We start from the raw sequence: 25,241 nt of genomic DNA on the forward strand, positions 1-25,241 counted from the left end.
ATTACTAAATGGAAATTTTGCGTCGAAATGACCATATCATTTTCGTGGAACAAATTCATCATCACTCGTTTATTGAGATTTAAAGTTCTGATCGCCGTTTCTTTTTATTATGCTCTTTGTTTCGGTAGTTCATGATTATTATAATATTACATCATGTAGCATATGCTTTTTAGAGTAAATGTCTCGACATTTTGCTGTTGAATTTAAAAAAAAAAGACTTGGGTAACATTTTACTCTCAAACACGTATTTGCTGCGTTCAAAAAATGTCAAAGTTTGCCCGTACGAGTGATATTCTTTCAAAAAGAAGCCCGTCGAGTTATGAGATTTGATTTAATTTATATGTTGTCATATTGTAATTAGAATAAAAACTTTGTGACGTAATTAATTCTCTAAACCGGAACTTGAACCCGGAACTTTTTAAGCGCCCTATTGATACAAAAATAATTACAAACGTGCAACATGCCGTCGCCAGATGCGAAGGAGCACTTGAACCGTCGAGAAGTTCTCTTGCATAAAACCTGATGCTGGTTCACGGTGGGCGTTTATAGTACAACATATCCCGTTCGCCTTAGAGTGCTGTGAATATTTTCTTTTATTTTACGAAGCAAAGTATTTACTTAATTCACTCTTCGTGTTAAAAGCACTAATCTTTGTGTAATTCGAAAAATATAAGCAAATATATATACATATAATAAACACATTTTATTATCTGAATCACTAAAATAACATCGATCACAAGCTTTGTCGACGGTAAAGGATCTCTCCGAGGTCCCGAGCGCGTCTTTATAAATAAAGAAGCAGGTGTCCCGACGCGAGACACGGGATACGAAGGGATAGCGGATGATGTCTCTGTCTGTCGTGGGACCGGACCCTGCAGGGTGGTAGGGCCCGGTGTATGGTGTATACTATGCATCCATACATATTCTCACCGAAGATCACCATAGACATGCTATTTTTGATCCCAACGCTTTGTGGGAGGGTGTCTCTCGCGATATCCTGCTTCGTCAAAGCACATGGCTTTGGTTCCTCAGACCTCGGGCAGTCGCTGTTCCGGCTTAGAACCGTCAACATTGCTTTACCGATTCACCGCGGTCCGTTAATTTTACTACTCTGTTATGTCTGACAATTAGTACAGTTTAAGTTTTACGCGGTGCCTGTATATGTACGGCATTGACAGCTTGTTTTTACTTCGCTATTTTTACCTCGATATTTTTTTTGACAATTATCACCTACGTCTGTGATCGTACGTCAGTGGTTCTTTAGTGTGAATTGTGAATAATGATGTGCTTTTAATTGTTTTTTCTTTTTTTTTTTTTTTTTTCCTATGCCAACTTTTTTACGGTAATTAAAATTATGAGTCTGATATTCCAACCACGGTGTTCGGGGTGTCGACTTCTTTTGAAAATGAGAGAATTTATTTATTCGACGTAATTGAGAAGGTACCGGTAATTAAAAAATAATTGTTTCAAACCAGTGGGAATTCTTAATGGAAATGTTTTCGTGGTTTTAAATTTCGAATTTAAGGAAACTGAAGGAATTTGTAATTAGATGCGGGTTGGGTCAGTAAGTTAGAGTCATAATATTTTGCCACTTTTGAACAAATAAAATTCGGTCCGATACGAGTAAAGTATAGTGATTTTTCAACGCGACTTTATGTTAACACGGCTAGCGTTACGCGGTTAATATTACGCTTTGACGTATAAATTATTCTACAAAAGAATAAAATCAGAAACAAGTGGAATTTATTCTTAACGCGAAAAAAACTCGACAGAAATCAGGAATTATTACAATTGAAGTTCTGTACTCGTTTCATCAAACTGTTGTAATTGCTTTTCATCAGCTCAGATTAAACCGATTGTTGAATGGTAATTGAATAATAATTGTTAGGTAAGGTAGGGAATAGACGAAAGGTAATATTGTAACGTGATAATTGAATGTGAAAATTAAAAAAAAAAAAAAGTTTGTTAACTAAAAAATTGTCAACGTGTGATTTCAGATAAATATACATATAACCCATCGAATTGGCGAGATACGATTTTATGTTTTTGGAAGGAAATGACGAGGATATTTGATTGGAAGTTAAATGCTATCTCAAGCATTTTCAAGCCACGTTGCTAAGGGTTTAAAGTTACCGAAAGAGGGAAAAAAACAAAAAAACATTCCGCAGAGACAAGCAACGCGTGTAACATTGCACGCGCGGAGGTCAGTCATCTAACAAATATCAAGACGCCTATACCTACAGACTGCAGGTTGCAAGAAAGTCTGAACGTCAACGTCAAGCTTGCACCGTCGCATCATTTATCATATTCGAAAATTTACACGCGATCGTGGTAAGAGTTGAAAAAAATATTTCAATCCAGATTCTATTAGTACGAACCGTTTTATCAGTGACGATTTTTATGAGAAAATGAAAGAGAGTGAGTGAGAGAGAGAGAGAATGTGGAAATTAATCATAAAAGTAACGAAAAAAAAACATAATAATAATAATAATGATAATAACAATCTCAAGCCCCTTAATTAAATGTACGGTTGCATATACATTTATATGTTATCAACCAACCGTCGCACAGTAGATAGCATTGATTCAATAATTCCAACAACGTTGAAGAGCGTCAATAACAATTATTCAAAGCTATTTGCCGCTTCGAGTCGTCTCGTGTTTAGAACGTACGAGCTCATTAAAAAGGTGGCATACCAACTTATGTATGTAGTATATTTAAAGTTTTCTGTCTACAATTTTACTGCTTCGTCACCGTTGCAACAATGAGTTACCCGATATAGAATTGTGACTCGTTTGTCACAAACGGAGTTTTTCAAAGCTTGAAAACAAAGGAGACACTTATTATATCAGTTAGCAAAAACCAATACCAATTCCGGGATGCAGATAAAAAAGATATAATACATTGTAGATGCATGTTTTCATACAGACTTATTCAAGAGTAAGAGAGAGAGAGAGAGAGAGAGAGAGAGAGAGAGGCTTACAAAGTATAATATACGATTATGCTTTTATTTAAAAAAAAATTTTTTTTTTTGAATCATATCATAATAAGCATAGAATTTAAGCGATTTAAGGTGATGGATACACATTCCTCTGAACAGCCGCAAAAAATATTGTACATCATACCTATGTATATTATATCTGTCGGATTCCGATAAGAAAACTTTAACGTACGTATGTATGTACGACGCTTGTGCAGGTAATCGGGTCTGATATATAAACACGCTGATTTACCACCGATTGCGCATGTTTTTATACACCTCTGGTAATGCGTTTTTTTTTTTTTTTTGTCACCGTCAATTCCTCCGCTACCCAACGATACGCGCGGGTATGCGATCGTTATCGGTTTGTCATATGTAGAAATCAAATTTACAAAAGATAAATCTGATTCACCGAAGCAGCTGGAACTGTGCCGGTAACGCGTATATAAGAAATTTTCTTACAATTACGATTGGATTGGATTTATTGCAATGCGTTTTATATCCGCGGTTCTAATTCAATGCGAACGCCGCTGTTTGAGAAATCTTTTCGCAGTAATTTTTCAAAAATACAATTGCCACATAAATGCCTGTATGAGATAAATAATGAAAGTGACAGCTAACTGGAGATGATGAAATCGTGTATAAAAATAATCGCAAGGATATGTTATTGTATTATGTTATTCGATGATACATCCATATGTAGATCGTTAACCGGACGACATAAGACACGTTGAACCGTTCTTATCGGAGATAACAACAAAACCCCAGAGGCGGAAAGTTGTCAGTGACGATTCGTCAGCGAGAATCGACGGTTCGCGATATTTAATTTCTATCTCTCCGCGTACTTACTTTCCCTCTTGAATTCTTAATTCTTTGTTTTGCGACAAGTCGTTGTTACATTTGTTTTCATTGTATGATTATTTCCGTATTGGCATTCTATTGCGGGAGAACTCATAAAATTTGTTTGAAAAATGTCAAAATCTATCTGCAGACATTGATAATTCAAGTGAATATTTTGGTAATCAAAGTTTTTGACGTCACGAGACTGATATGAGAAAGTGAATTATGCTCTGGATGAACAATGAAACTAACAAGTCGAGATTACTTTTGTATTAAATGTATGTACGTCGCTTTGTAGTCCTGAAATGTCTTGAATTTGACCATCGTTAACGGTCGAACTGCAATCCTTATGCAATTCATCTTGTTAATTCGAATATCCAAAGCATTGGTACCATTTTTTTTTAGAACAATTATAATCACGTTATTTTAATACAACCAAACAACAGTTTCCTTACATTCTGAGGAACAAAGATGACGATGTTTTAATGAATATTTGATTGTTGAGCGTCTTCCTGTGACCCATATTGATAACTGCATGTACAGTTGTATCTATATTTGATAGTACTTGTGTATCTATGATATTGAAATTTCGTTCGATAATTGTGGCGGTTATTTGAATACTTTGACAGTGCGGGTTAGAAGTAATATAATGCAATAAATCTATGTGCAGTAACGCTATGATCTTTTGTAAAATCAGCATCGCGTAAAACTTTCACTGAATATTGCTGATAAAAGTCAATTTGACAAGTTTATATTTACGTCTACTGCGCTTTGTCATATCCCGTGCGGTAATTACGGTTTAAATTAAAAGTATAGTGATGCGAGTCTGCAGAGCAGTGCACAAGAAATACACGTTATAAAAGGCTAAATTTAAAAACACGCCTTCATCCGCTTCCTCGATAAAAATGGAGTTCTGTGTCAAGTGTATTAACTAGTAAAAGCACGTCTTGTGAGTACAAATAATCATTATTCTGTTGTCAAGATAATAAATTTTTTAAATATCGCCAAGTCCTATATTAGTCGAGTTTATAGACAATCTTACGATGAAAATACGCTTTATTTTCAATCTGTAAAATATGATCGGTTTTACACAGTTGTTTTAAGATTATATATCAGCAAATATTACCACAGGTTCGTCAACTTTTACTATAATTCAATAATTTCTCACAACAGTAAATAATACACTGTATGTAGGTAAATCGTCTAGCTTTATTAATTTCTACAATATCTATACAACTATGCGTATGGTTACATACTAATAATGCCGTATAACGACGAGCAACGCAACGCTCCAATAATCTGTAGCGGTTGTTAATGTCCTATCTAAAATCGCGATTAGATTAGGCTAAAAATGTTCACGCATTTTCGACTTTCACATTTACTGATTTATTAACATGTGGTCAGAGCACCGACACTGCCACTATAACACTTTACACGTTAAATTTTTAACAACGGATGAGTATATATTCCTATAGTTTCTTTTTTATTTACGAATCGATTCATTTATTCTCACGAGAAAAAAAACCAAGCTTGTACAAAATCCAAAGCCTTTTCATTGATACGTCTTTTCTCGTTAACACTATTAATCAGAGATTGCATTTCTTCTACAGATGTTTCAACATTTCTGGAGCTGGTGTTTGAACCTTCTCGATAATTTTTTGGCGCGAAGTTCTTCGAGATATAATCGATATTATACTTGAAAAGTTCTACTCGCCATCAGAATTATACTGCAAATTGGTATCTCAGGTTGATTCATCATTTTTGGATTGAAATAATTATTCACTTCTTATCAAACGCTTAAAGAAAATTCATTTTTTTTAACGAGATTTTTATTTCTCCCCATTATACCTGATGTATTATACCTGTACACAATATAATATATCTGTTGACTTTTACCATGGATTCTATTCGCTTCTAAATTCACATAATTTTCAATTTAGAGTTAACACAAAGGTATGTTTTGTGAATTGACAGTGCAATCGATTCGCTCAAGCATTGAATAAGTTCCCCTGTGTTCTGTATTCAATTATTTATTTATCTTAACTATCATAATTGTTACGGTGGACTATGAGGAAAGAGCTGATAACAGAGACCTCTGTAACCGAATTAGGTTGAAGAAAAAAAAAAAAAAAAATTGAACACATACTTTTAGTATACGGTTGTTAAAATTTTTCTCCACTTGTATCACGTAGGAACATATTTAAAAAAAATAAAGTTGTGCTTACCGGTCTTGTGCAGTATTGCGACACATACTCGTCATGGGCAAAATACTAAAATATCCTGCAGAAGCCGAATCATTACTGAAATGGCGTAATAAATATCCCATTACTCATGGGATAATGATATACTTTTAATCGCTTTATCTGATAAAACTGCTACTACCGTTTGGAAAATAATACCTTGGTGGATACCGTGCATGCGTTCAATCGAAACCATTAGAAATTTATCAATCGGAGGATATCCCGTTGCCTCGACTCAACATTGTATATTATTAAGTTTTACCGAAAACTTCTGCAGCGTTTCTTTCATCTTAATTGTGTCGTAATTCGTTAAATAGATTCACTTAAATTTTAATTTCTTGTGCACCGCAAATGCTCGGGATGAATGTCGAAATGTGCAGTTGACGATAATTAGTATCATCATCCAAGACACTTGATGCAAACAATTGGTTCACATGCACTCCTATTATGCTTCCGGGCTCAGTTTACTATTGATACACCTATATTTATACATATCCAAATATTCATCGACATGCTCGGATTGTACATTTTTAAGATACATCCAATTGTCAATGAATATAGAGCTGTTATAACAAATTTATTACGTTTGAGGGGGGAGTAAGAGGAGAGAATAACACAAGCGGTCCTTTTTTCCATTTGGAATACCTTGTAAAGTCATTCAATTATTTTTATCAACTTTATTATTTATCAAATATTATGGGATTTCCTGGTTGTAGAAATAGTAAAATGATCTCTATGATTTTTGAATCGTTTCGAATATCTTTTAGTTATTTTCTAATATAGTTCAACACGGATGTTTTATTGTCAATCATTGTCTTTGCAGGTTTTAACTGCGTCCGAAGATGATACCAAGAAAAAATATCAAATTTGTCCTCTGCACGTTTTACCTCTTATATTCTTTCGAAAATGGAGGAAAAACTGTAGCAGAGACTCCTCAGAATGACGCAGAATTTTCTGAAAATACAATTTCATCGAACGATTATGAATCCGAGTATTCGTCGGTGTCACCAACTGTGAACTTGGAACCAGATACAACAGTTGACTATTTTAGCACTACTAAAAATTCGGAAACTCGATTGATTGACGATACTACCGATAACTCGACTACTTTGACAAATGGAACGAGCTCTGAAGTCAATTGTACAGGTTTACAATCACCCCATTTTACATTTATAACATTAGAGATCTTGAAACAACGTTATACAGCTGTAATGGCTTACAAATATCGACTCCATTTATACAATATTTTACGAATCTTATTGTTTCAGACACGCCAAACTCTGTACAAAACTTAACAGTATCGAGCACGTATAGTAGCCTTACTTTGAGTTGGTCATCTGTGGTATCCAGCGAAGAGTGTATACAACTGTATAACATAACATGGAATTCAGAATCTAGTGACGATTTCGATTATGATACCGTATATTCACCTGCCTCAGAGTACATCATCTCAAATCTAACATCGTGTACATCATACGTAATCAGCGTAGTGGTAGTTGGAGAAAATGGAAATGTCAGTAACGCAATAACTGTTACAGGCAACACCACCGAATCGCGTAAGTGTGTAATTAATGGGTATTAAATATGGAGTGAGAGAGTCGTGTTTATTAAATTTTTTTCAAATGACAATTATTACAGAAATACCGCAGGTGAATAATTTGGATGTCGAACCACTTGAGTATGGGCTGAACGTTACGTGGGATCCTCCGGACAATCTGTCTTGCTTGAAGTATTACCTCGTCAACGTAACAGCAGAGGGTGATTTTGTCGAAAATTTAGCAAATGCCTCGAGCGAAGTAACGTTCTATACGTTTAGCAACTTATCAGCTTGCACGATGTATACCGTACAAGTAACTCCTATCAGTACAAACGATAACTACGGAACTGCTTCTCGTATTAACGGCGAAACATCAGCTTCCAGTAAGTTGAAATACAGAGTATTACTTACAGATACCACTATTCATAATTTCTCTATTACTTTACCAACAGTTTTTCAAAAGAATCTTGTGAATATACTGTTAACAAATAAAGAGACGCTTAGTAATATGAATTAATCAAAAAACTCCCGAACTCTTTGATATATGACAAACTTTTACCATTATATTTACAGTATCTGAGGCAGTTAGTAATCGTACTGTTTGATTTGACAATTTCTTGTTTTGATTTACAGCTCCAGGCGCGGTGAGGAATTTGACTGTACTAACGCAGAACATCACTGAGTCCTCGATATATTTAACATGGTCAGAACCATCTTTAAATCCAACTTGTGTTTTATACTACAAAGTTGATACGTGTTACGAAAACAATTGTACAGAAGACGTAACCACGAGTTTATTCTACAACGCAACTAGTCTCAGCCCATGCCGGAGTTACACGTTTAACGTCAGTGCAGTTGGATCTAACCATTCATCAGAATCAGCGACAGAAACGGCACGAACCACGTATCTCGGTATGCATGATTTATGTCTTGATAATTAGCACCAAGTAATTATACAAATTTTGGACTGGACCTTAGAAATACTTAACATTCTAGTCTATAATTACACCTAGGTATGTTTATTTTGATTCACAGCTCCAGGCGAAGTGAGTGGCCTGGCTGCACCATCCCAGAATCTAACTGGGTACTCGGTGTATTTAACTTGGTCCGAACCCAGTTTAAATCCAACCTGTATTCTAAATTACAATATCAGTATTTGTAACGATAACAATTGTACCGAAAACCGTACTCGTGATGTATTCTATAACGCTACCAGTCTTGATCCATGTCTGACCTACACATTTACCGTCAACGCCATCGGATTTGTTGGTTCATCTCATACAGCCAATACAACTGCTACAACCTCATATGTCAGTAGGTATAATTTATCTGCTTGATAATAATAGTAAGACAGTATCTCAGTAATACATTTCTTTATTCTGTGTTGAAAGTTGAACAAGAAAAAGTATGATGCTCGTATAGAAAACCTGAAATTTTTGTCTCTTAACTCACAGTACGATGTAATTGAAATTTTTCAACATTTTTCTATTATCTAGATCAAATTTACGTTAATTGAACATTGTCCTTTCCTTTCACTATAGCACCTGGAATACCGACGTCAATGACAGTAACGCCTGGTCAATATTCCTTGTACGTTTCTTGGGAACCACCATCAACTGCACCGACGTGTGTAAACCATTATCAAGTAATGATATTAAATGGGACAACACATTCCATTACAGACACGAATATTACACTATCTGATTTAATTGCCTGCAAATCATACGTCATCCAAATCACCCCTGTATGGACGAGTGACGAGGGAGAGTCTGGTACTATTGAAGGCACTACTGAAGAAAGCGGTGAGTTGGGCTGAAAAGAAAACTTCACTTGAGGTGGTAATTTATCGAAATGGTAGGTAACTTGAAGTTCAAATTTTGTTTCAGTCGATGACCCACCAGTGCAAGATATTGTACCCTGGGTAACTAAAAGCACAATTTCAGTCGGCTGGCACATTGACAGGGACAACAACGAATGTGGTCTTACTTCCGTCCTAACTTATTGTAATTATACAATAAGTGAAGGACGCGGCTACGAGTTGGTCAACGGATTTTCTACAGATGACATTTCGACTTTTAGTTCTGGAACCAATGTGACGATTAATGTAACACTTTATAATCTCAGTCCCTTCACATACTATGAATGCTACGGAGTGACTGTCAACTCTGCTGGGCAAAGCGTAAATGGAGAGAACGTTACTGTGAAAACTTCTGAAGATGGTAAGCATCGTTATCCATTTTTATGTTTCTACATTTTTGCAACCATCAAAATGTACACTCGCTGTTGTTGCAACTATCAGCTTTTACTCCTACTCGATGCTAATATGCACTTTTCTTTTCACAGTTCCATCTGCACCTAGTTTAGAAGCACTTAATTTGACAAGTTCTACATTTAATTTGGTTTGGGAAAGTCCTAACTATCTTCCAGGAAATTTAATTGAATATGAGATAATTTTGGGATTGCAGCGACTATTTCTTCAGCCTAGTTTCTGTATTTACAACGACTCGTCAAAAACTATTTCGGATATTAACGGAACAACTCTTGCATACGCTTACTTAGAGGCTGTACCTTATTCAAATTATTCTGCAAGTATCAAAGCAAGAACTAACGCTGGTTGGGGGAATTACAGCAATTATATCAGTTTTCAAACTCTTGCAGGAGGTAAGTAAGCGATACGATTATTAATATCATTATTATCAGCTATGTAATTCCTCGCTTTTGGAATAATGATAAATTAATCAACTATTTCAGTTCCTGGTGCTGTTAATAATGTTGAATATTCAAATAAAACAAATGCGAGCAACATTGATGTGTTAGATACATTTCTTAGCTGGCAACTGCCTTGCTCATTAAACGGAGAAATAGAATTCTTTAATGTATATGTAAGCGGAACGAGGGACGGATACGATGACCAAGAATTTAACCGTACCTATAATGTTTCGGAAATCGTCGACGCAGATACGAAGTTTACAATGAATTTTGGGCAGCTGCGAGCAGAGTACAGTTATATTTTTCAAATCTCCACCAAAGTCAAGGGAGTTTCTGAAATAGGACCCTTGACTAACTACAGTGTGATTTATCCTGCTGGGAGTAAGTTTCCTGATAATTAACTGTATTTCATACATTTATATTGAATTATTTCTGTTTCCATTATAACCGTGAATCTGTTTTCATATCAGTTCCACCTTTGCCAAGCAGTTGGTACATGAAACAAATAAAAATTGACCCGTACAAAGCTCAGAGAAGTTTGAGTACGGCCTGGGTATTATTGCCTTTGTTTGAAAACACAAATGGCGAAATCCAGTATTATGCTATAATGGTATCAGAGATTGGTCAAAGTACTCAAATTAGTCGCAGATTGGATGTACGTAGTGGTGAATGGCCAAATGCGACTCTGTGGCAAGAAGCTATGCCTTACAATCCTGTTGTTAGTTATCAAGCGACCCCAGTCAGATGGCACCCTGCTTCAAGTAAGCGCTTTCACAGAGCTCAAACAATTTGTAGCTTAAGTTTTCTCATGTGATCTTACTCGTTGGTTTAAATTTATTCAACAGCAGATAATATTGTGGAGTCGGGGAAAATTAAAGCAATCAAATTTATGCTCGGTGGAAACCTCACATGCCCCAAATTAACATCTAACTCAAATCGTGAGGCGTCATACTGCAATGGACCACTTCAATCCGATTTACAGTATGAAGTCCGTATGCGTGCATTCACCAATGGAGGATATCAAGATTCTGAAACCATCATCGTCATAACGAGTAACACAGTTATTACACTTAAAGATGATAGTTATTTTTATAACGTTGTAGACACTGCACAATACCACTTCAGTGTACAGATGTTTAAAATTAGTATAGAGGGTGTGTCATCTTGATTTTAGGAACGTCAAAATTCAGGTCAAATTGATAGCTGTTCATATTTGTATATTAGGGTGTTTCACATTGAAAATTTTTTTTTATTTTCCTATGGGCGTATGCAAAAAGTGCTTGCTTTTGGTCCGAAATGAAGCTTTTAAAAGACTGCACAGCACTATAGTACCAGTTATAGAGTGTGCAAAAACGATTTTTTAAGAAAGTGAAAAATCGATATTAGCACGCCTTAAACACATATTATCTCTATTATATTTTACAAAAAAATGCATTATAGCCTAAACAGATTCTATAAAGTCCATCGCAGAGAAATGCTGATATAGAAGGGTCGCAAATGTGCCATAATGCATTTCTGTGTAAAATATAAAAGAAATAATATTATACAGATAAAAATAAATTTTTTTTACGATCCATCAACAGTAGCATTTCTCTGTAATGATCCGAAATGTCTCTGAAAAAAAAATTTTAACTGTGAAACTTCCTATTGAACATGTTAAACAAATGTGGATTAGTAGCGCTGTTCAGCTGTGAATTGAAAAAACAGAACCCAGCTTCAATATGTACTTATGGCTGAATTATGCATACTAACAAAAACCTTTACTGAGATTAGTAACGTTAACATTCGAATATCTAGACGTACTCTTAGTAAAACTCATCACTCTACTAATTCCTCTTGTTATTTGTTTTTCTTTTGTAACTTTAGAAGCTGAATTTAACTTGGGCTTGGTGATTGGGGTGGTGTCTGGAATATTGTTTTTTGGAATAATATTTCTGATGATGTTACTTATGCGGAAAGGCAGTTGGCAAGCGTAAGTAATCGATTTGGTAATTGTTTCTTCCTCGTGAATCTTTTCCGGGTGGGAAGATTTCTATTGTGAAAATGTCGAAAAGTGCTATTCAAAATTAGTGGTTAGTGGACTACTACTCCATGTAAAATTCTGCATGACATGGTCATATTACGTTTAGTTGCAAAAGTATACAAAATAATGTTGATTAGATTTCGGTTGAAGGTCAGATTTGCGTAGCTTTTCGAGTGAAAGTATTATTGACATGCCAGTTTACGTGGTTGTACATTTTCTTAAATTTTACATGGTATAGTAGTCGACTAACAACTAATTTTTCATAGCATTTTTCAATAGTTTTACATGGAAATTTTTTTACCAAAGTTTCTATCAGTTGTAATTCAAATATATCGATGAAATTTTACAGTTTTTAAGTACTACAGTACTTGGTAGCCTTGCGAGCAAGATACTTATAGATATACATTACACTAACTTGAATTTAAAGTTTTACCTTGTTCTTACACTAGTGTACGAGCAACATGTATACTTCTATGTACGTATGCATATCAAACTCGAGGTATATATTTTCAGAAATTAATCAATATTACTTCTGTGACTCTCAGTAGTTTGTTGTGTAAGTTGAATTCAGCAAGGTCATTCAATTTCGTAAATCTGCGACAGTATTATACTGAGCAACGAATATACAATAGCAACATGATTCTGATTGTAAAGATTCACCGTTGGTGATATCTCAAACCATAAAGTGTTGAACTAAACTAAAACAATTGTTCATAATCATGGATATTTTTAAATATGTTCGACGAAGGTGAAATATGTGTTGTAAACAAAAACCAAGCACAAGACTTAAATAGCACAGACAACTTGCAACTTAATTTCTTTAAAGTAACACCAAATCATCTCTGTGTGTATTTTCTAAATAAATAAATTTAGGCCTATTTCACCGACATGACAATATATTAATTAAATCTGTCAGATCGTTGCTTTTGTGCACAAACGACACCGCAGGGTTATTTTTTAGCCACCTAATTTAAATCTGACATTGTTTCAAGGTACTACTTATAATATCGTTGCTTTACATTTTGTGTTCAAAATGATGAGTAAGGAAGCATTGACCTGTGAAATAACTATATGAATGTGTAATTTTGATTTATCCATTACTCTACACTTTGATTTTTATCTTTCAGACTAATAAGAAATCCCTTGAATCCCATTGGACAAACGTCTCCTGTGCCTGACCCATTTTCAAGAAAGAAATTTGAAATTCACTGTCAAGATCTGAGTGTAAATCCAGGAAAATTAAGTAACGAATTTCAGCTGCTACAGACTCTAAGTGTTGACTTACAAATGTCAACAAATGTTGCAAGCCTGCAAGCTAATAGGAAAAAAAATCGATACACGGACATTTTGCCATGTGAGTTTCAATATATGTGTAATGTATAATAAACTAAACCAATTGTAATTATGAATTTTGTATTCAGATAATTATAACACATTTATTTTTCAAGTGTAGCACTTACTGGACATATTGTGTATTTCAGACGATTTTTCAAGAGTCAAATTGGAGATTATTGACAATGACCCAAACACAGACTACATAAACGCGTCGTTCATACATGTTAGTTGAAACGAATCAATTACACATATACATTATTATATTTTTATACATATTCCGTTATAATTGCAATCTGAAATACAATATTTCAGGGGTACAGTGGAGCTGTAGAATACATTGCCAGTCAAGGTCCTAAGGAAGAAACAACTTATGATTTCTGGAGAATGATATTTCAATATAACGTGAAAGTTATAGTTATGGTAACACAGCTAGTGGAAAAAGGCAAAGTAAGTTGAATGATGGAGTACGATTAGATTTACCAACATAATGATATATTTGAAAGGTACTATTTTCTTTTTCAGGAAAAGTGTCATCAATATTATCCAAACATGAGGGAACACTTTGAATATGAAGATATAACTATAAGGTGTAGCACGCAACTTGATTTTGTTTTTTACACGCAACGGAATATCGTTTTGCAAAAGGTGAGGATAATTATACTTGAACATCTACTGATTTCTTAAATATTGTTCTGAAGATTGGATATATTTGATGGTATGCAAAAAGTTTCCTCAATAATGTAAAATCCTATGAAACTTGATTTATCCGATTTCAGGGAAATGATAGGAGAACGCTAATGCATTTGCATTTTAAAGAATGGTCTGATCACGGTATCCCAGATGATTTTCATTCAATGATTCAGTTTTGTCAGATAGTTCGAAGGCATATTAATGAAAGCAAAAGCGTGGCTGTGATTCACTGCAGGTATGCTTACCTCATATTCTATTACTTGAATCACTATTCCGTAATCTTTATCCAACATGTGTACCAAACTTCTGGTTCTTTCAGTGCTGGAGTAGGTAGAACCGGGACCCTAATGGCTATAGACATACTGTTACAGCAAATAAGGGATAGCAAGAAGCTTGACGTATTCGGAACAGTTTTTAATTTGCGAAAAGATAGGATAAATATGGTTCAAACAGAGGTGAGATATTGAGATTTAGTTACAGACCAGTAGTTTAGAAGTCTTCAATAATTGTTGAAATAGGTTGTAAAGCATGATAGTGGATTGCAAGAAAATTGGATAACAAATCATGAAAATAATCATGCCGTAATTTTTTTCCCAGAGTCAATATGCTTACATCTACAATTGCACCAGACAAACTTTAAATAATCCGTACCCAGCACGGCTCGGTGAGTAAAAGAGAAAATGAATTATGAACGTCCATATGTATTCAAATACCAGTAGTTTGAATTAGTATGTATGTTACAATTTTCATGCTTTTGCCTGTCTTTCAGCTAAGCCGCCACCTATTGAACCGATATATGAGAACCTCACAAAGAAAAAAAAACCAATTACAGACTCAAATACGAATCTTGTCAACAGCATCGAAACTTGTATGTAGATGTCGCCTCACGCAAACATCCATAAACCTTGCTAAGCATAATAATTTATATCTTATATTTAATATGTATGATGAGAATATTATCAGATATACTTCTTTCGACTGAAAGTAATCAACAATTTAAAGCTGCTGAGGTATACCGATGATCTATCCGAACACGTTTTCATATTTGCCTTTCGCTATAATTTGTTTTTATTACGCTTATAGCATTTTTTGAGGAATTTGTCATCTTGATTCAGTTTTAGCTAGCACGAGTTGAATCAGCTTGGACATACCAATGTTTATATGGTCTTAATGTTGTAATGGTTTTGTATTTGCTAAATGAATAAGACAACCTTAAAAGCCCTGTAGAGCAGTATTGCTATGTAGTGTATGCAAACCTCACATCTTGCCAGTTTTGGAGTTTCAAATCGTTCTAGCTTCATTCAAAATTCGGAAGACTATCATTAAACGCTTACACGTTCCATTAATTTTCGTTTTCCTTTTATTATAGCTGACTATAGTAGAGTAGTTTAATTCTAATTTACTAACAGGTAATTAGTCTGAATGATAAATTTTTCGTTTTTACAGTAAAAAAGATCAGTCCTTCATCATCCATGGATTCTATGGAGCAGATTTACGAGTTCGCAGCTCATCGACCAATTTATAGTACTCAGCTAAGCACTCTGAGCACTGGTAATACAATATTTCTTATTATAGCATTTTATATAAAAATATATTTGGAGTATTTTCTGACATACGTTGCCAATCAACTTCCAGGGTTGAGGTATTCCAAATCAACTAGCGCAATCAATACTCAAGCATCACCTAGCATGGAGATAGGTATGCATCAATAATTCAATAATATTCCTAAGCTAAGGAAAAAATTTGTATCAGGACAATTTTCATAAAACAATGTTGACAAATTTTTTTCATAGTCAGATATGGAAGCCATGAGTATCCCATCTTTGAGCCAGCACCAGATACCATATCAAGCAGAGGCAGTATGGACAGGAACGTATTGCTAGAGTTTGCAAGACCTTTAGGTCTGAGAATGGACTAGTCTTTTTGAGATCTGTGTATTACGATAAACGTATGGGTTTACTTACAAGTTGGATTTAAGTATTAAATCAGTATTGTATCTTTCGGTACCCATTGTTAAAGCTGAATGTTGTACAAATTCAGTACATTGCATTTCACATTTCAAATTACATTCGAGAGTATTTATTATTTGAATTCATGAAGAAATTCTTACTGCCATCTTGTTTCTAACTATACTTATACTCATAATTGAAACAACTAACTGGACATTGGAACATAAGTTGCTATGTCGCGTTTTATTGCTTCGATGGTTATTTTTATTATTTATTGGTAATCTTGGTTACTTTTTGTTATGTCCTTACAACTGAGGATGTGCCATCATTCAAGTGTGATAATACACAAATAATGTACCAAAGATGAAAATTTTAACAATTTTATACTCCGTTATTGGACGTACTGAATAAGATGATGGAAATAACAGTGGCCTTTGTAGATAAGATGTGGAAAATGTATTGCATCAATATATTGTACATAGTTTAACATTAAGATAATCTATATTTGGAACTGATGTTTAATATTTTTATTAAATAATTACAAAAGATTTGAATAGAGCTAAACTATTTTTACCAGGTATCTGCTAAGTTTCGTTAAATTGGTATAAAAACGGCATAAAAGCGGTATAAAGACAGATCCAGAAATAAATTTAAATGAAAAATTTCAGTTTATTTACATGTGACGGTACAAATTCATCATCATTCTGTAACTGTTAAATAATACCTAAGCTGTATACAACTAATGATGATTAATTTATGTTTTAATGTAAAACAACATCATATATTCGAAACATATATTCAAATCTTTTTGCTGCATAATGTAATTAATAACGATACTTTGTTGAATAATCTTTTGGCGAAACAACCAAACCTCTGCCTTTTCTAGCGCCCCGATAAACTGTTTCAATGATATCAATCATTTCCTGTTTGTCTTCTAAAGTCCAATTGATTTTATTATTGTTTCCAGTGCCTAAATCAATCATTATATGCTTGTTTCTGAAGAAAAACATGACCGTGCATGGATCGTACAACTCATACCTACAGTTCAGAAAAATTCTGTGGTTATTATTCTGAAGCTTTGCGAAGTACTGAAGAACATATTATAGCAGCAGAGTGTTCTACTTACATTTTATTAAAGTCTGGGACCTCTGTTATATCAACTAGATAAATGACTGCAAAGTTTTTTACTTTTTCTGCAATATTGTAGAGGACTTCATCCATTTTCATACACATTGGATCCCAATCGTGGCCAAATCTGATCACCTGAAAGAAATCGAAGTAGGACGGTTCGTATTAAATGTAAAAAAAAAGTGAGCAACTAAACTTAGTTATGTGTAATTAACATACGATTTTGTACGACTGAATTTTTAGGTTATGATGACGTGAACTTACGACCACTCGGTCCTCTTCTGATAAAATTGCCTGATCCACTTGCCACCCATTGTGAAGGTGACCCAGCATATACGACATTTTTATAAGGTGTTTGATTTATTCTTGTAATTAATTAAATCCCAATTTGCGTACAACTGGGAAAAATAAATATTTACACGTACAGAAACGTCAAATTACAGTGGCACACATATAGCACATCAAAGCACTAGCGACCCTAGCGGCGTTAACTTGCAACGATAACTGCGTTTGCGTTCTCAAATGTGCCGGTGTAGCATTCGATAGCCACCAACCTTCCACTGCCTTCAAGAAGGTGAGTTGCTGACGTTTTTTTTTCGCACATTTTGTTGTGATTGAAGTAAAATAAGTACTGCGCATCGCACCGTGAACAAGGTAATAAACGACGCTTAATCACGTAATTGTAAAATATTAATGTATTTTTGAGATTCAACAGTCTACATTCACGCTGTAATTTTTATACGGGCTTACGAATCTTGTTACGACCGCATTTTTTACGAGTCACGACTGTTTGTTATCAACGCCGGTTAGACCGGTTGACCTGGTGATATTATGACGATATTTGATTATTTTGAATATTCATTTCTCTGTGCTAAATTGATGATCATTTGTAATTTTGACACCTAGTTCATTCGGACAATGATTTTTATAGGTACCAAATATTCGTGCATACGTATGTGTCAAGGTTTTTCAATTGGAATTTTCTAGATTCGCTGTACACACTATTCGGTAAACATGTCAATTATGAATGATCTGTTAAACGACAATATAAATCGTTGAAAAATCTCATCAACATTGTTAGCTTACAGATTCTAACTCACAAATTTTCTTATCCAGAAAGATATCGAAATGGCTGCTCCTGTCAGTAAAGAGCATCTAGCTCAATTGAAAGTGTTCACCGATTTGTGCATTGATAACCCTTCGATCCTGCACCTCCCGGACCTCGCGTTTGTCAAAACTTTCATCGAACATTTCGGAGGTAGTGTCCCAGATACCAAAAGCAGCAACACCTCGGGGTATCCGAAATTTAAACCTCAACCCGCCCAGTCGAATATTCCTGAGCCTGAGCCAGCTCCGGAATCTGATGAAAGTGATATCGAACTTGATACGACTGGTGTCATCGGTGAGATTTGGTCATTTCTTTTTCTAATTTATTGAGCTTGTGAAGCCGTTTTGTTATTTTCAAACGAATAAATCTAATTTTTAGAACCGGATACAGACGCCCCACAGAAAATGGGTAATCCTACTCTTCAGCCAACTGAGGAAGAAGTGGCCGAATCTCAGGCAAAGCGTTCCGAAGCAGTGTCCGCTTTTGTCGAAAATAACTATGAAAAGGCGCTGTCTTTGTACACAGAGGCTATTGTACTGAACCCTCAAGCTTCTTTGCTGTATGCAAAGCGTGGGCAACTGTACTTGATGCTCAACAAACCCAATGCTTGTATCCGCGATTGTGATCGTGCTCTTGAAATAAATCCAGATAGTGCTGCCGCGCACAAGTTCAGGGGACGTGCTTACAGATTACTTGGAAAATGGGAGGAGGCTGCCAACGACCTTCGTCTAGCTTGCAAAATCGATTTTGATGAACAAGCTGATGAATGGCTGCGAGAAGTTACTCCTAATGTAAGTAATAACTACTTTAACATTTCACTTTTACAACTTTTCAGGCTCACTGTGATTTGACATTAGGAATAGCATCACTCAACTTTTTAAGCTTTGTGTCCAAAGTTTGTAACAATGATTAAAGTACCGGTGAATATTTATCCCTCAAAGCGTAACAAAAAATAGGACAAATGAGAAATATATCCTTTCGGCCAATGTTTACTGGTGATATTTTTATGTCGCGTATTTGAAAAACAAGCGAATTGTATTTCAATGTATACACAATGTGCCAATCTATTGAATCTGATTTTCTGCTACTTTTTACCCACGTGCGAGTGAATGATATATCGCATAAGCTTGAGTATGCAGGTGATTTGTGGAAAACAGATAGATATAATCCAGTCATATTTACCTGTCTTGGCAGCGGTAAACTGTCAGGGTAATAAAATGGCAGTTGGAGATCTTGGAAATGCTGGTAACGCGATTAAGTTCTCGAACTTATGAATTTTGAGTATAGCTCATAATTAGAAAATTAAATGCTTCGATTGAGGGCGATGTAACTGCATAAAATGAAATACGCTTATGCCAGTTTAAAAGGAAAGTAGAGGGTTGCATATGTACACAAGTAGCGCTCACAGCACACATTCTTATTTAAAAATACAATTCCCTAAATTATAATCCAACTACTAATCTGGTAAAGTAGTCTTACTTATGTGTAGCTTAGTTAATAATACATTGCTTGTAACATTAGGTATCCTGCAACGTAATTACATAGGCATTTTATTGCATAATTAATTAATAGTAATAATAAAATTATAACAACTTGGTAACTTAATTGGCATACTAAACAAAATATCAACAATCTGTGCTCAGGAGATTCAACTCCATTAAAGCATTTTAGACAAAGACACAAATTTACTCGAAATTTTTTTTTCTATTGTACATGAGGTATGGTATAGTTCAGGACTGCTACACTAATGAAATATTTTATATTACTTTAGCGCCTTTCATCAAAGTTCCGTTAATGATACAGATCTTTGTTACCGATGGCAGTAAATGATTAAAATACTTCATTTTGAGCAAAAGTATGTCTACCGCAAGGCTCATTTCTGTTTAGACCATCACGGTAATGCGAAATAGATAACATAAAACACAGGTGAAAACGGATTCGGTAATTTTTTTTAGCTTCTTATATACGAACACAATCTGCATTTACGACTTATGTTTATATATATTTATATATATGTATATATAATTTTTTAAGCGACGGAAACCTTGAATACAAGGTTTTTTTTTTCTTACAATGGAAGTATTTTTCATCTTTATAATTAATTATAAACGTAGTTTTCTGCCGCTAGGCAGTGGATCAAGATGTAAGGATATTTTTCACTATAACGTTACACGTTACAATCTTCAAAAAATTTTTTCTTTTTTTTTTTCAATAACAGTCTGTGTCAGCTGGTGCACATAACGCGTACGTATATCTCTTTGTGCGCAAAACAATGCGGCGGACACGCAGGCGTCAAGGTATGATAGGCACTGTATAACTCAACGTCGATCCCACGCTCTTTGGTTACCAATTGAAATTTTTTTTTTTTTTTTAATATATTGTCAACAAACATTCAATCGACTACATTGACCGTAAATGCATTTTAATTTTATCGACAGAATGGGCACCCTTTTACGAAGATTTGTTTTGAGTTTCAATGCGCTTTGGACGTGATTACTTGGCATCACATTCTATGATTATTTCAATTTCTTGCACTTTCGTTAACAACGAATAAGTGAAATAATTTTTTTTTATGCCAGCTGCCCGCAGCAAAGCATAGATAGAACCTGCGATGTACTTCGTTATTAAATTTTTATTTTTATTCTTTGTTCAATTCCTTGGTTATCTCTTGATGCCCCGTACCGAGCTTTGTGCACCTAGTCATGGATGCCATTCCTCTTAGTCTCCCACCTTGCCCATTCATTTCATGGGAAATCAAAGCACCCGTAATCTGATATCATGGGTATATCTCGATCTGAGAAGTACTTACAGGCAAGCTTTGCTGGATATCAGCAAAAATTGTTTAAACTCCAAGGCTGTTCTTCTCTTTAGTTTGGCACCTCATACCTCACTCCGGATTGTGTATGTCCGTTTCATCTCCGTGGTGTTTATCCTCGCCTATGAACAGTCTTGGATCACATCTTGGCAAATGTTGTTTCTTTTATCCGTGTATTTCAATCTCACGAAGTAACTTTGATATATGTAACAATAGATCGACACTGTACATTGATATTTGTATTTATTATTTTCAATGGTTGATTACATTCGATCAAGAGATGGTGAAATTCATACTACTTCGTTCCTCATTTTCTTTGGTATCCAGCATTTCACCTCGTTCCGTACTCTCAGGCTCAACTCGACGGAGGAATCGTCTCACTCTCGTGTAAAGCGACCTCTACCGATTTCTTGTACTTTCCTACAAGTTCTGGTAAATCGTAGGCTATCGCTACGTCCAGCCTATTTATTGGGCATCCCCGGAAGTACGTACACGTGGTGCTCAGCTGTTGAAAATCGTACAGCGCATTCAGGCGGAAGAAATCTTTGTAAACGTCGGGATCGGGCAAATCATAGCGCGAGATATTTGTCAAGGTGCTAAGACCTTCGTAGATGTGGTAGTCTTGGGGATTTTCTATTATCTTGTCACTTATGTCCTTCTTGTTACCAAAGAAGGTCTTGTGATTGTAGTAAGTCGTTAGGTAGCAGTCCACCATTTTCGCGTGATTTCGCACCCGTACCTGAAATATTGAACAATTTATATCTGAAAACAAATTTCGGTGCGCGTAATTTTCATACCCCAACGAATTCGGTATACGTACGGCAAATCTTCTGGCGCTAGCTATTTTGTGTTCAACTCTTTTGTCAACCGCTGAACGTAGATCGCGAAGAAAGGCGCGCTCCTGTGCGTACAACAGTCTTGTAGGTGCACCAGCCTCGTAAGGCAATGACCAGAGTGACGTCGAATACATTATCGGGGGTTCGGCACTTGACATCAGTGGTGAAATATTCCATATCAGTGCACCTTGTACCCTCATGAGTTCCTCCGGCTTCACTTGATCAGCCTTGTTCAAAATGATTCTTGTCTGAAATTGGAAAACGGTACAGTACTCCTACCATGCATATCCCATTCTCAAAGTGAATATGTCTTCCCCTCTGAGCGGACTATTACGTACTTGATACTCTCGTCCTTTCAGTTGATCGAGAATTGCTTCTGTCTCGGGTCCGACGTCCAGTTTAGCAGGATCGTAGACCAGGAAGATTATATCGGCTCTATCGATGAACCATTGACAGGCGTCATTGAACGGGAAGAGCCTCTGGACTTGTTTGCGAATTTCCAAGATTCCAGGTATCTCGACGATGTTTACCTGGTTTATGGAAAGATTTTTAGAAAGGCGAAATCTTCTTTATTTATTCTACTTAACGAACCTTTTCCAGTAGTTTGTTGTTGAGACGAATTCCCCGCAGACGATCCAGCATTCCTTGTCCGAATTTTTGGAGTCCAGAAAATGTCCAGTCTGCCGCCAACTGAGTACCGTCGAGAATTTCCTCCTCATCTCCGTGCATTAGGATGTTGAAGTAGGCGGGTGACGGCTCAGCTCCTGTGTCAGTCCCATTTAGCGGTTTGCAAGGCTCTTCGATACACTCTTGCGAAATACCTGAACACTTTTTGTATTCTCATGCTACCCACCATGCAATAGCATGCTGCAACTTTTTCGCCACTTACAATTGTTAGTTACTAAATATCTTTTTACCCGGTTTCGTGTGTCTGTTAGCATTCACGCAATATCTGTATGTCCACAGTGAGGAATGACCGGGGTCTACTAATGGAAAAAGGTTATTTGTCACAGTGCTAGAGAAACGAATTGGTTATCACTTGACTTACAGAATGTGTTAGATTTTCAAGTACATTAATGCGAACTTGATAACTCAGTCTACGAGTGTTATTTCCCTGAAGTTTATTACGTACCCGTTCTTAAAGAAGTTGGTTTGTATTCGTTGTCGAGTAGGTAGTTGATGATTGACGATTTTCCCCCACTCCATGGTCCCATAAACAGAACTAGTGGCTTCGAGAAGATCTCAGGGTCTGTCGAGGGAGCGCAGCCTTGTCAAAAATAACCGGGCACCAAGAATGATGTAGATTTTGTACAAAAGTTTCGATATTCACCTCCGAAATGTCGGTTACTGAGATCTCTGTACTTGTAGAGAGTTTCCAGGGGTTTGATGGCGGTGTCGTAAAGACGCTTCAAATCACGGAGGACAATATCGGCGGCCTTTTGAATAGCTCTTTCCTTTTCTTCGTTTTCTTCATCCAGTTTTAGTAGCTGGTTGATATGGTCACGTGGCCTCAGGTTCTCCGGCACTTCAATTTCTTGAATGAGATCTTCTTCCGGAGTGGATCCGGCTCCCTCCTCTGTCCAAAAAAAATTTTAAAAATATATATATACAAATCGTTAGTGGTAAAATTACGACTGCCTTTCTATCGTTTATTGCCGTACAGTTTGCACACTCTAAATAATCCAAGAGTTGAACCAATTTAAATATCTATTCTTAGATCCGTGGCCCACAGGAAATTGTTGGGCATAGTTATTTAACATCTAAATAAAATTCTCTGATTCGGATCTCGTTTGCGAAATGACAATGGTAGTTTGGAGAATATTCTTCGTATCACAATACCTTCGCTTGAACCTTCGGACTTCTTATCCTCTACGACTTCGACCGAATCTGTTTTTTCCTCGTCGCCGTCTTCTTCCTTGCTTGACTTATCGTCGTCGACTTCCACTCCATCCTCTGCCTCGACTCCAACTTCTCGCCGCTCGCGTGATTTTACTTCTTCGCTTTCCTCCGACTTTTTATCGCCGTCTGACGATTCTGCAGAAACGTTATCACCTTCATTCGTTTCGGTACTTTCTTTGGTTTCATCTTGACCTTCGGCATTCTCTTCTCTACTGTCCTCCTTGCTGTCTTCAACGTCATCAGCATCCTTTTTCACACCATCATCATTATCCGTATCACCGTCAGATTCATCCTGCTTGCTATCATCGTCCTGTTTCTCTTCCGATTCAGTACCCGCGCCGTCTGTCTTTTCCTCGGTATCATCGTTTCCAGCATCACCAACATCCGAGTCGCCACCCTCAGCACTATTGGAATGATTATCATCCTCCCGAGCATATCCGTCTTGCTCTTCAGCGGATTTTTTATCGTCATCCTTTTCCTCGCTAGATTCATTATCGACGACGTTATCCTCGCCGGAATCGGTGTCATTTTTGTTGTCCTCCTCTGATTCTACGTCCTTAACTTCTTCCGTACGGTCACCGTCTTCCTCGGCAGTCTCATCCTCCTTATCCTCTGTGCTTCCTGTACGGATAGTACAAATATGATCATCATGCAGATGTCTGAAATATTGCAAGTGAAACATGTGTTACGTGATTTTTACCATCCGCGTCATTTTCGGCGACTCTATCAGTTTCTTGACTAGCTGCCTCCTCCGTTTCTTCGATAGATTTCTCATCCTTCCGTTGATCGTCGTTGTCGTCGTCATCGTCGACGTTGTCAGCTTCGTCTACGTCGTCATCTTCGCTCTGATTCTCCGCCGCCGCTTCGGCGCTCGTTATCTCGACAGTTTCCACGTTTTCACTTTCTCCGTCAGTATCTTCGCTGCTAGCGGCTTGGGCGTTATCTTCGGCAGGTTCGTTAGCAGCGAGCTCATCGTCATCCTCACCGCTATTACTTCCTCCATCATCCGCACCATCTCCCCCATCACTACCATCGTCGGTATCCTCCACGGAATGATCGCCATCATCTTCTCCCGCATCGTCGTCATTATCATTATTGTCGTCATCGTCATTGTCAGCTTCCGTTGGCTCTTCACTCTTTGATTGAAAACAC

General features: G+C 36.2%; 4 protein-coding genes and 1 long non-coding RNA gene across 13 annotated transcripts in view; 2 read left to right on the plus strand and 3 right to left on the minus strand.

Moving 5' to 3' along the window:
* Positions 1-17,829, plus strand: LOC124221493 (Protein tyrosine phosphatase 52F). Of its 6 annotated transcripts, none has more exons than XM_046631566.2 (26): positions 1-1,440; positions 1,998-2,331; positions 6,884-7,206; positions 7,329-7,616; positions 7,699-7,980; positions 8,231-8,509; positions 8,633-8,911; positions 9,139-9,399; positions 9,484-9,816; positions 9,941-10,258; positions 10,349-10,687; positions 10,777-11,067; positions 11,152-11,358; positions 12,173-12,278; positions 13,457-13,683; positions 13,811-13,887; positions 13,977-14,111; positions 14,187-14,309; positions 14,441-14,589; positions 14,674-14,809; positions 14,952-15,018; positions 15,124-15,222; positions 15,801-15,905; positions 15,990-16,052; positions 16,148-17,589; positions 17,675-17,829. In XM_046631566.2, the coding sequence occupies exons 3-25, from the start codon at positions 6,903-6,905 to the stop codon at positions 16,270-16,272; spliced, it is 4,593 nt and encodes a 1,530-aa protein (XP_046487522.1). In that variant the 5' UTR covers positions 1-1,440; positions 1,998-2,331; positions 6,884-6,902; the 3' UTR covers positions 16,273-17,589; positions 17,675-17,829. The 6 variants fall into 6 exon arrangements, with proteins under 6 accessions (XP_046487522.1, XP_046487525.1, XP_046487527.1 ...); XM_046631569.2 differs by having other exon boundaries at positions 1-1,092; XM_046631571.2 differs by lacking the exon at positions 1-1,440 and having other exon boundaries at positions 2,004-2,331; positions 16,152-17,589.
* On the minus strand, positions 9,281-11,108 carry LOC124221505 (uncharacterized). Its single transcript, XR_006883834.2, has 3 exons — positions 9,797-11,108; positions 9,496-9,678; positions 9,281-9,421 (listed from the first exon to the last, which is right to left on the minus strand). It is a non-coding gene; the product is annotated as an uncharacterized lncRNA (long non-coding RNA).
* On the minus strand, positions 16,949-17,908 carry Dim1 (thioredoxin-like protein Dim1). The gene is made up of 3 exons (XM_046631595.2): positions 17,696-17,908; positions 17,430-17,566; positions 16,949-17,341 (listed from the first exon to the last, which is right to left on the minus strand). Exons 1-3 carry the CDS (start codon positions 17,771-17,773, stop codon positions 17,128-17,130), a joined length of 429 nt encoding a protein of 142 aa, XP_046487551.1. The 5' UTR covers positions 17,774-17,908; the 3' UTR covers positions 16,949-17,127.
* The window catches only part of LOC124221501 (hsc70-interacting protein), a 16,382-nt gene continuing 9,019 nt past the window's right edge, over positions 17,879-25,241 (plus strand). For 2 of the 3 annotated variants that reach the window (XR_006883833.2, XM_046631591.2), the window contains exons 1-3: positions 17,947-18,085; positions 18,548-18,833; positions 18,918-19,330. Coding sequence is in view for 2 of the 3 variants with exons in the window: in XM_046631591.2 (XP_046487547.1) it covers positions 18,560-18,833; positions 18,918-19,330 (687 nt within the window). In the remaining variant the exon portion in view is untranslated. Of the gene's footprint in view, positions 18,086-18,547; positions 18,834-18,917; positions 19,331-25,241 lie in introns of all 3 variants that reach the window. The other variant, XM_046631592.2, reaches the window with a different exon arrangement.
* LOC124221497 (uncharacterized) overlaps positions 19,941-25,241 on the minus strand; it is a 9,007-nt gene continuing 3,706 nt past the window's right edge. Inside the window, exons 4-11 of one of the 2 annotated variants that reach the window (XM_046631584.1) lie at positions 24,790-25,225; positions 24,030-24,710; positions 23,521-23,766; positions 23,323-23,439; positions 22,782-22,954; positions 22,529-22,720; positions 22,175-22,438; positions 19,941-22,093 (exon numbers count right to left, since the gene is read on the minus strand). In XM_046631584.1, coding sequence (XP_046487540.1) covers positions 21,710-22,093; positions 22,175-22,438; positions 22,529-22,720; positions 22,782-22,954; positions 23,323-23,439; positions 23,521-23,766; positions 24,030-24,710; positions 24,790-25,225 — 2,493 coding nt within the window. In that variant the 3' untranslated portion in view covers positions 19,941-21,709. Of the gene's footprint in view, positions 22,094-22,174; positions 22,439-22,528; positions 22,721-22,781; positions 23,012-23,322; positions 23,440-23,520; positions 23,767-24,029; positions 24,711-24,789; positions 25,226-25,241 lie in introns of both variants that reach the window. The other variant, XM_046631583.2, reaches the window with a different exon arrangement.

The sequence above is a fragment of the Neodiprion pinetum genome, chromosome 6 (genome assembly GCF_021155775.2).
Source record: "Neodiprion pinetum isolate iyNeoPine1 chromosome 6, iyNeoPine1.2, whole genome shotgun sequence".
NCBI lineage: Eukaryota > Metazoa > Arthropoda > Insecta > Hymenoptera > Diprionidae > Neodiprion > Neodiprion pinetum.

What these genes read in the sequence shown, in the direction of transcription:
- Dim1 (XM_046631595.2), bottom strand. Translation starts at nt 17,773, where the DNA reads ATGTCGTATATGCTGGGTCACCTTCACAATGGGTGGCAAGTGGATCAG. An exon ending in CAGAAGAGGACCGAGTGGTC is followed by an intron (nt 17,567 to 17,695) that starts GTAAGTTCACGT and finishes GATTTCTTTCAG; the next exon opens with GTGATCAGATTTGGCCACGA. An exon ending in GTCCCAGACTTTAATAAAAT is followed by an intron (nt 17,342 to 17,429) that starts GTAAGTAGAACA and finishes TCTGAACTGTAG; the next exon opens with GTATGAGTTGTACGATCCAT.
- LOC124221493 (XM_046631566.2), top strand. Translation starts at nt 6,903, where the DNA reads ATGATACCAAGAAAAAATATCAAATTTGTCCTCTGCACGTTTTACCTC. An exon ending in TGTGATTTATCCTGCTGGGA is followed by an intron (nt 10,688 to 10,776) that starts GTAAGTTTCCTG and finishes TTTTCATATCAG; the next exon opens with TTCCACCTTTGCCAAGCAGT. An exon ending in GTGGCTGTGATTCACTGCAG is followed by an intron (nt 14,590 to 14,673) that starts GTATGCTTACCT and finishes TGGTTCTTTCAG; the next exon opens with TGCTGGAGTAGGTAGAACCG.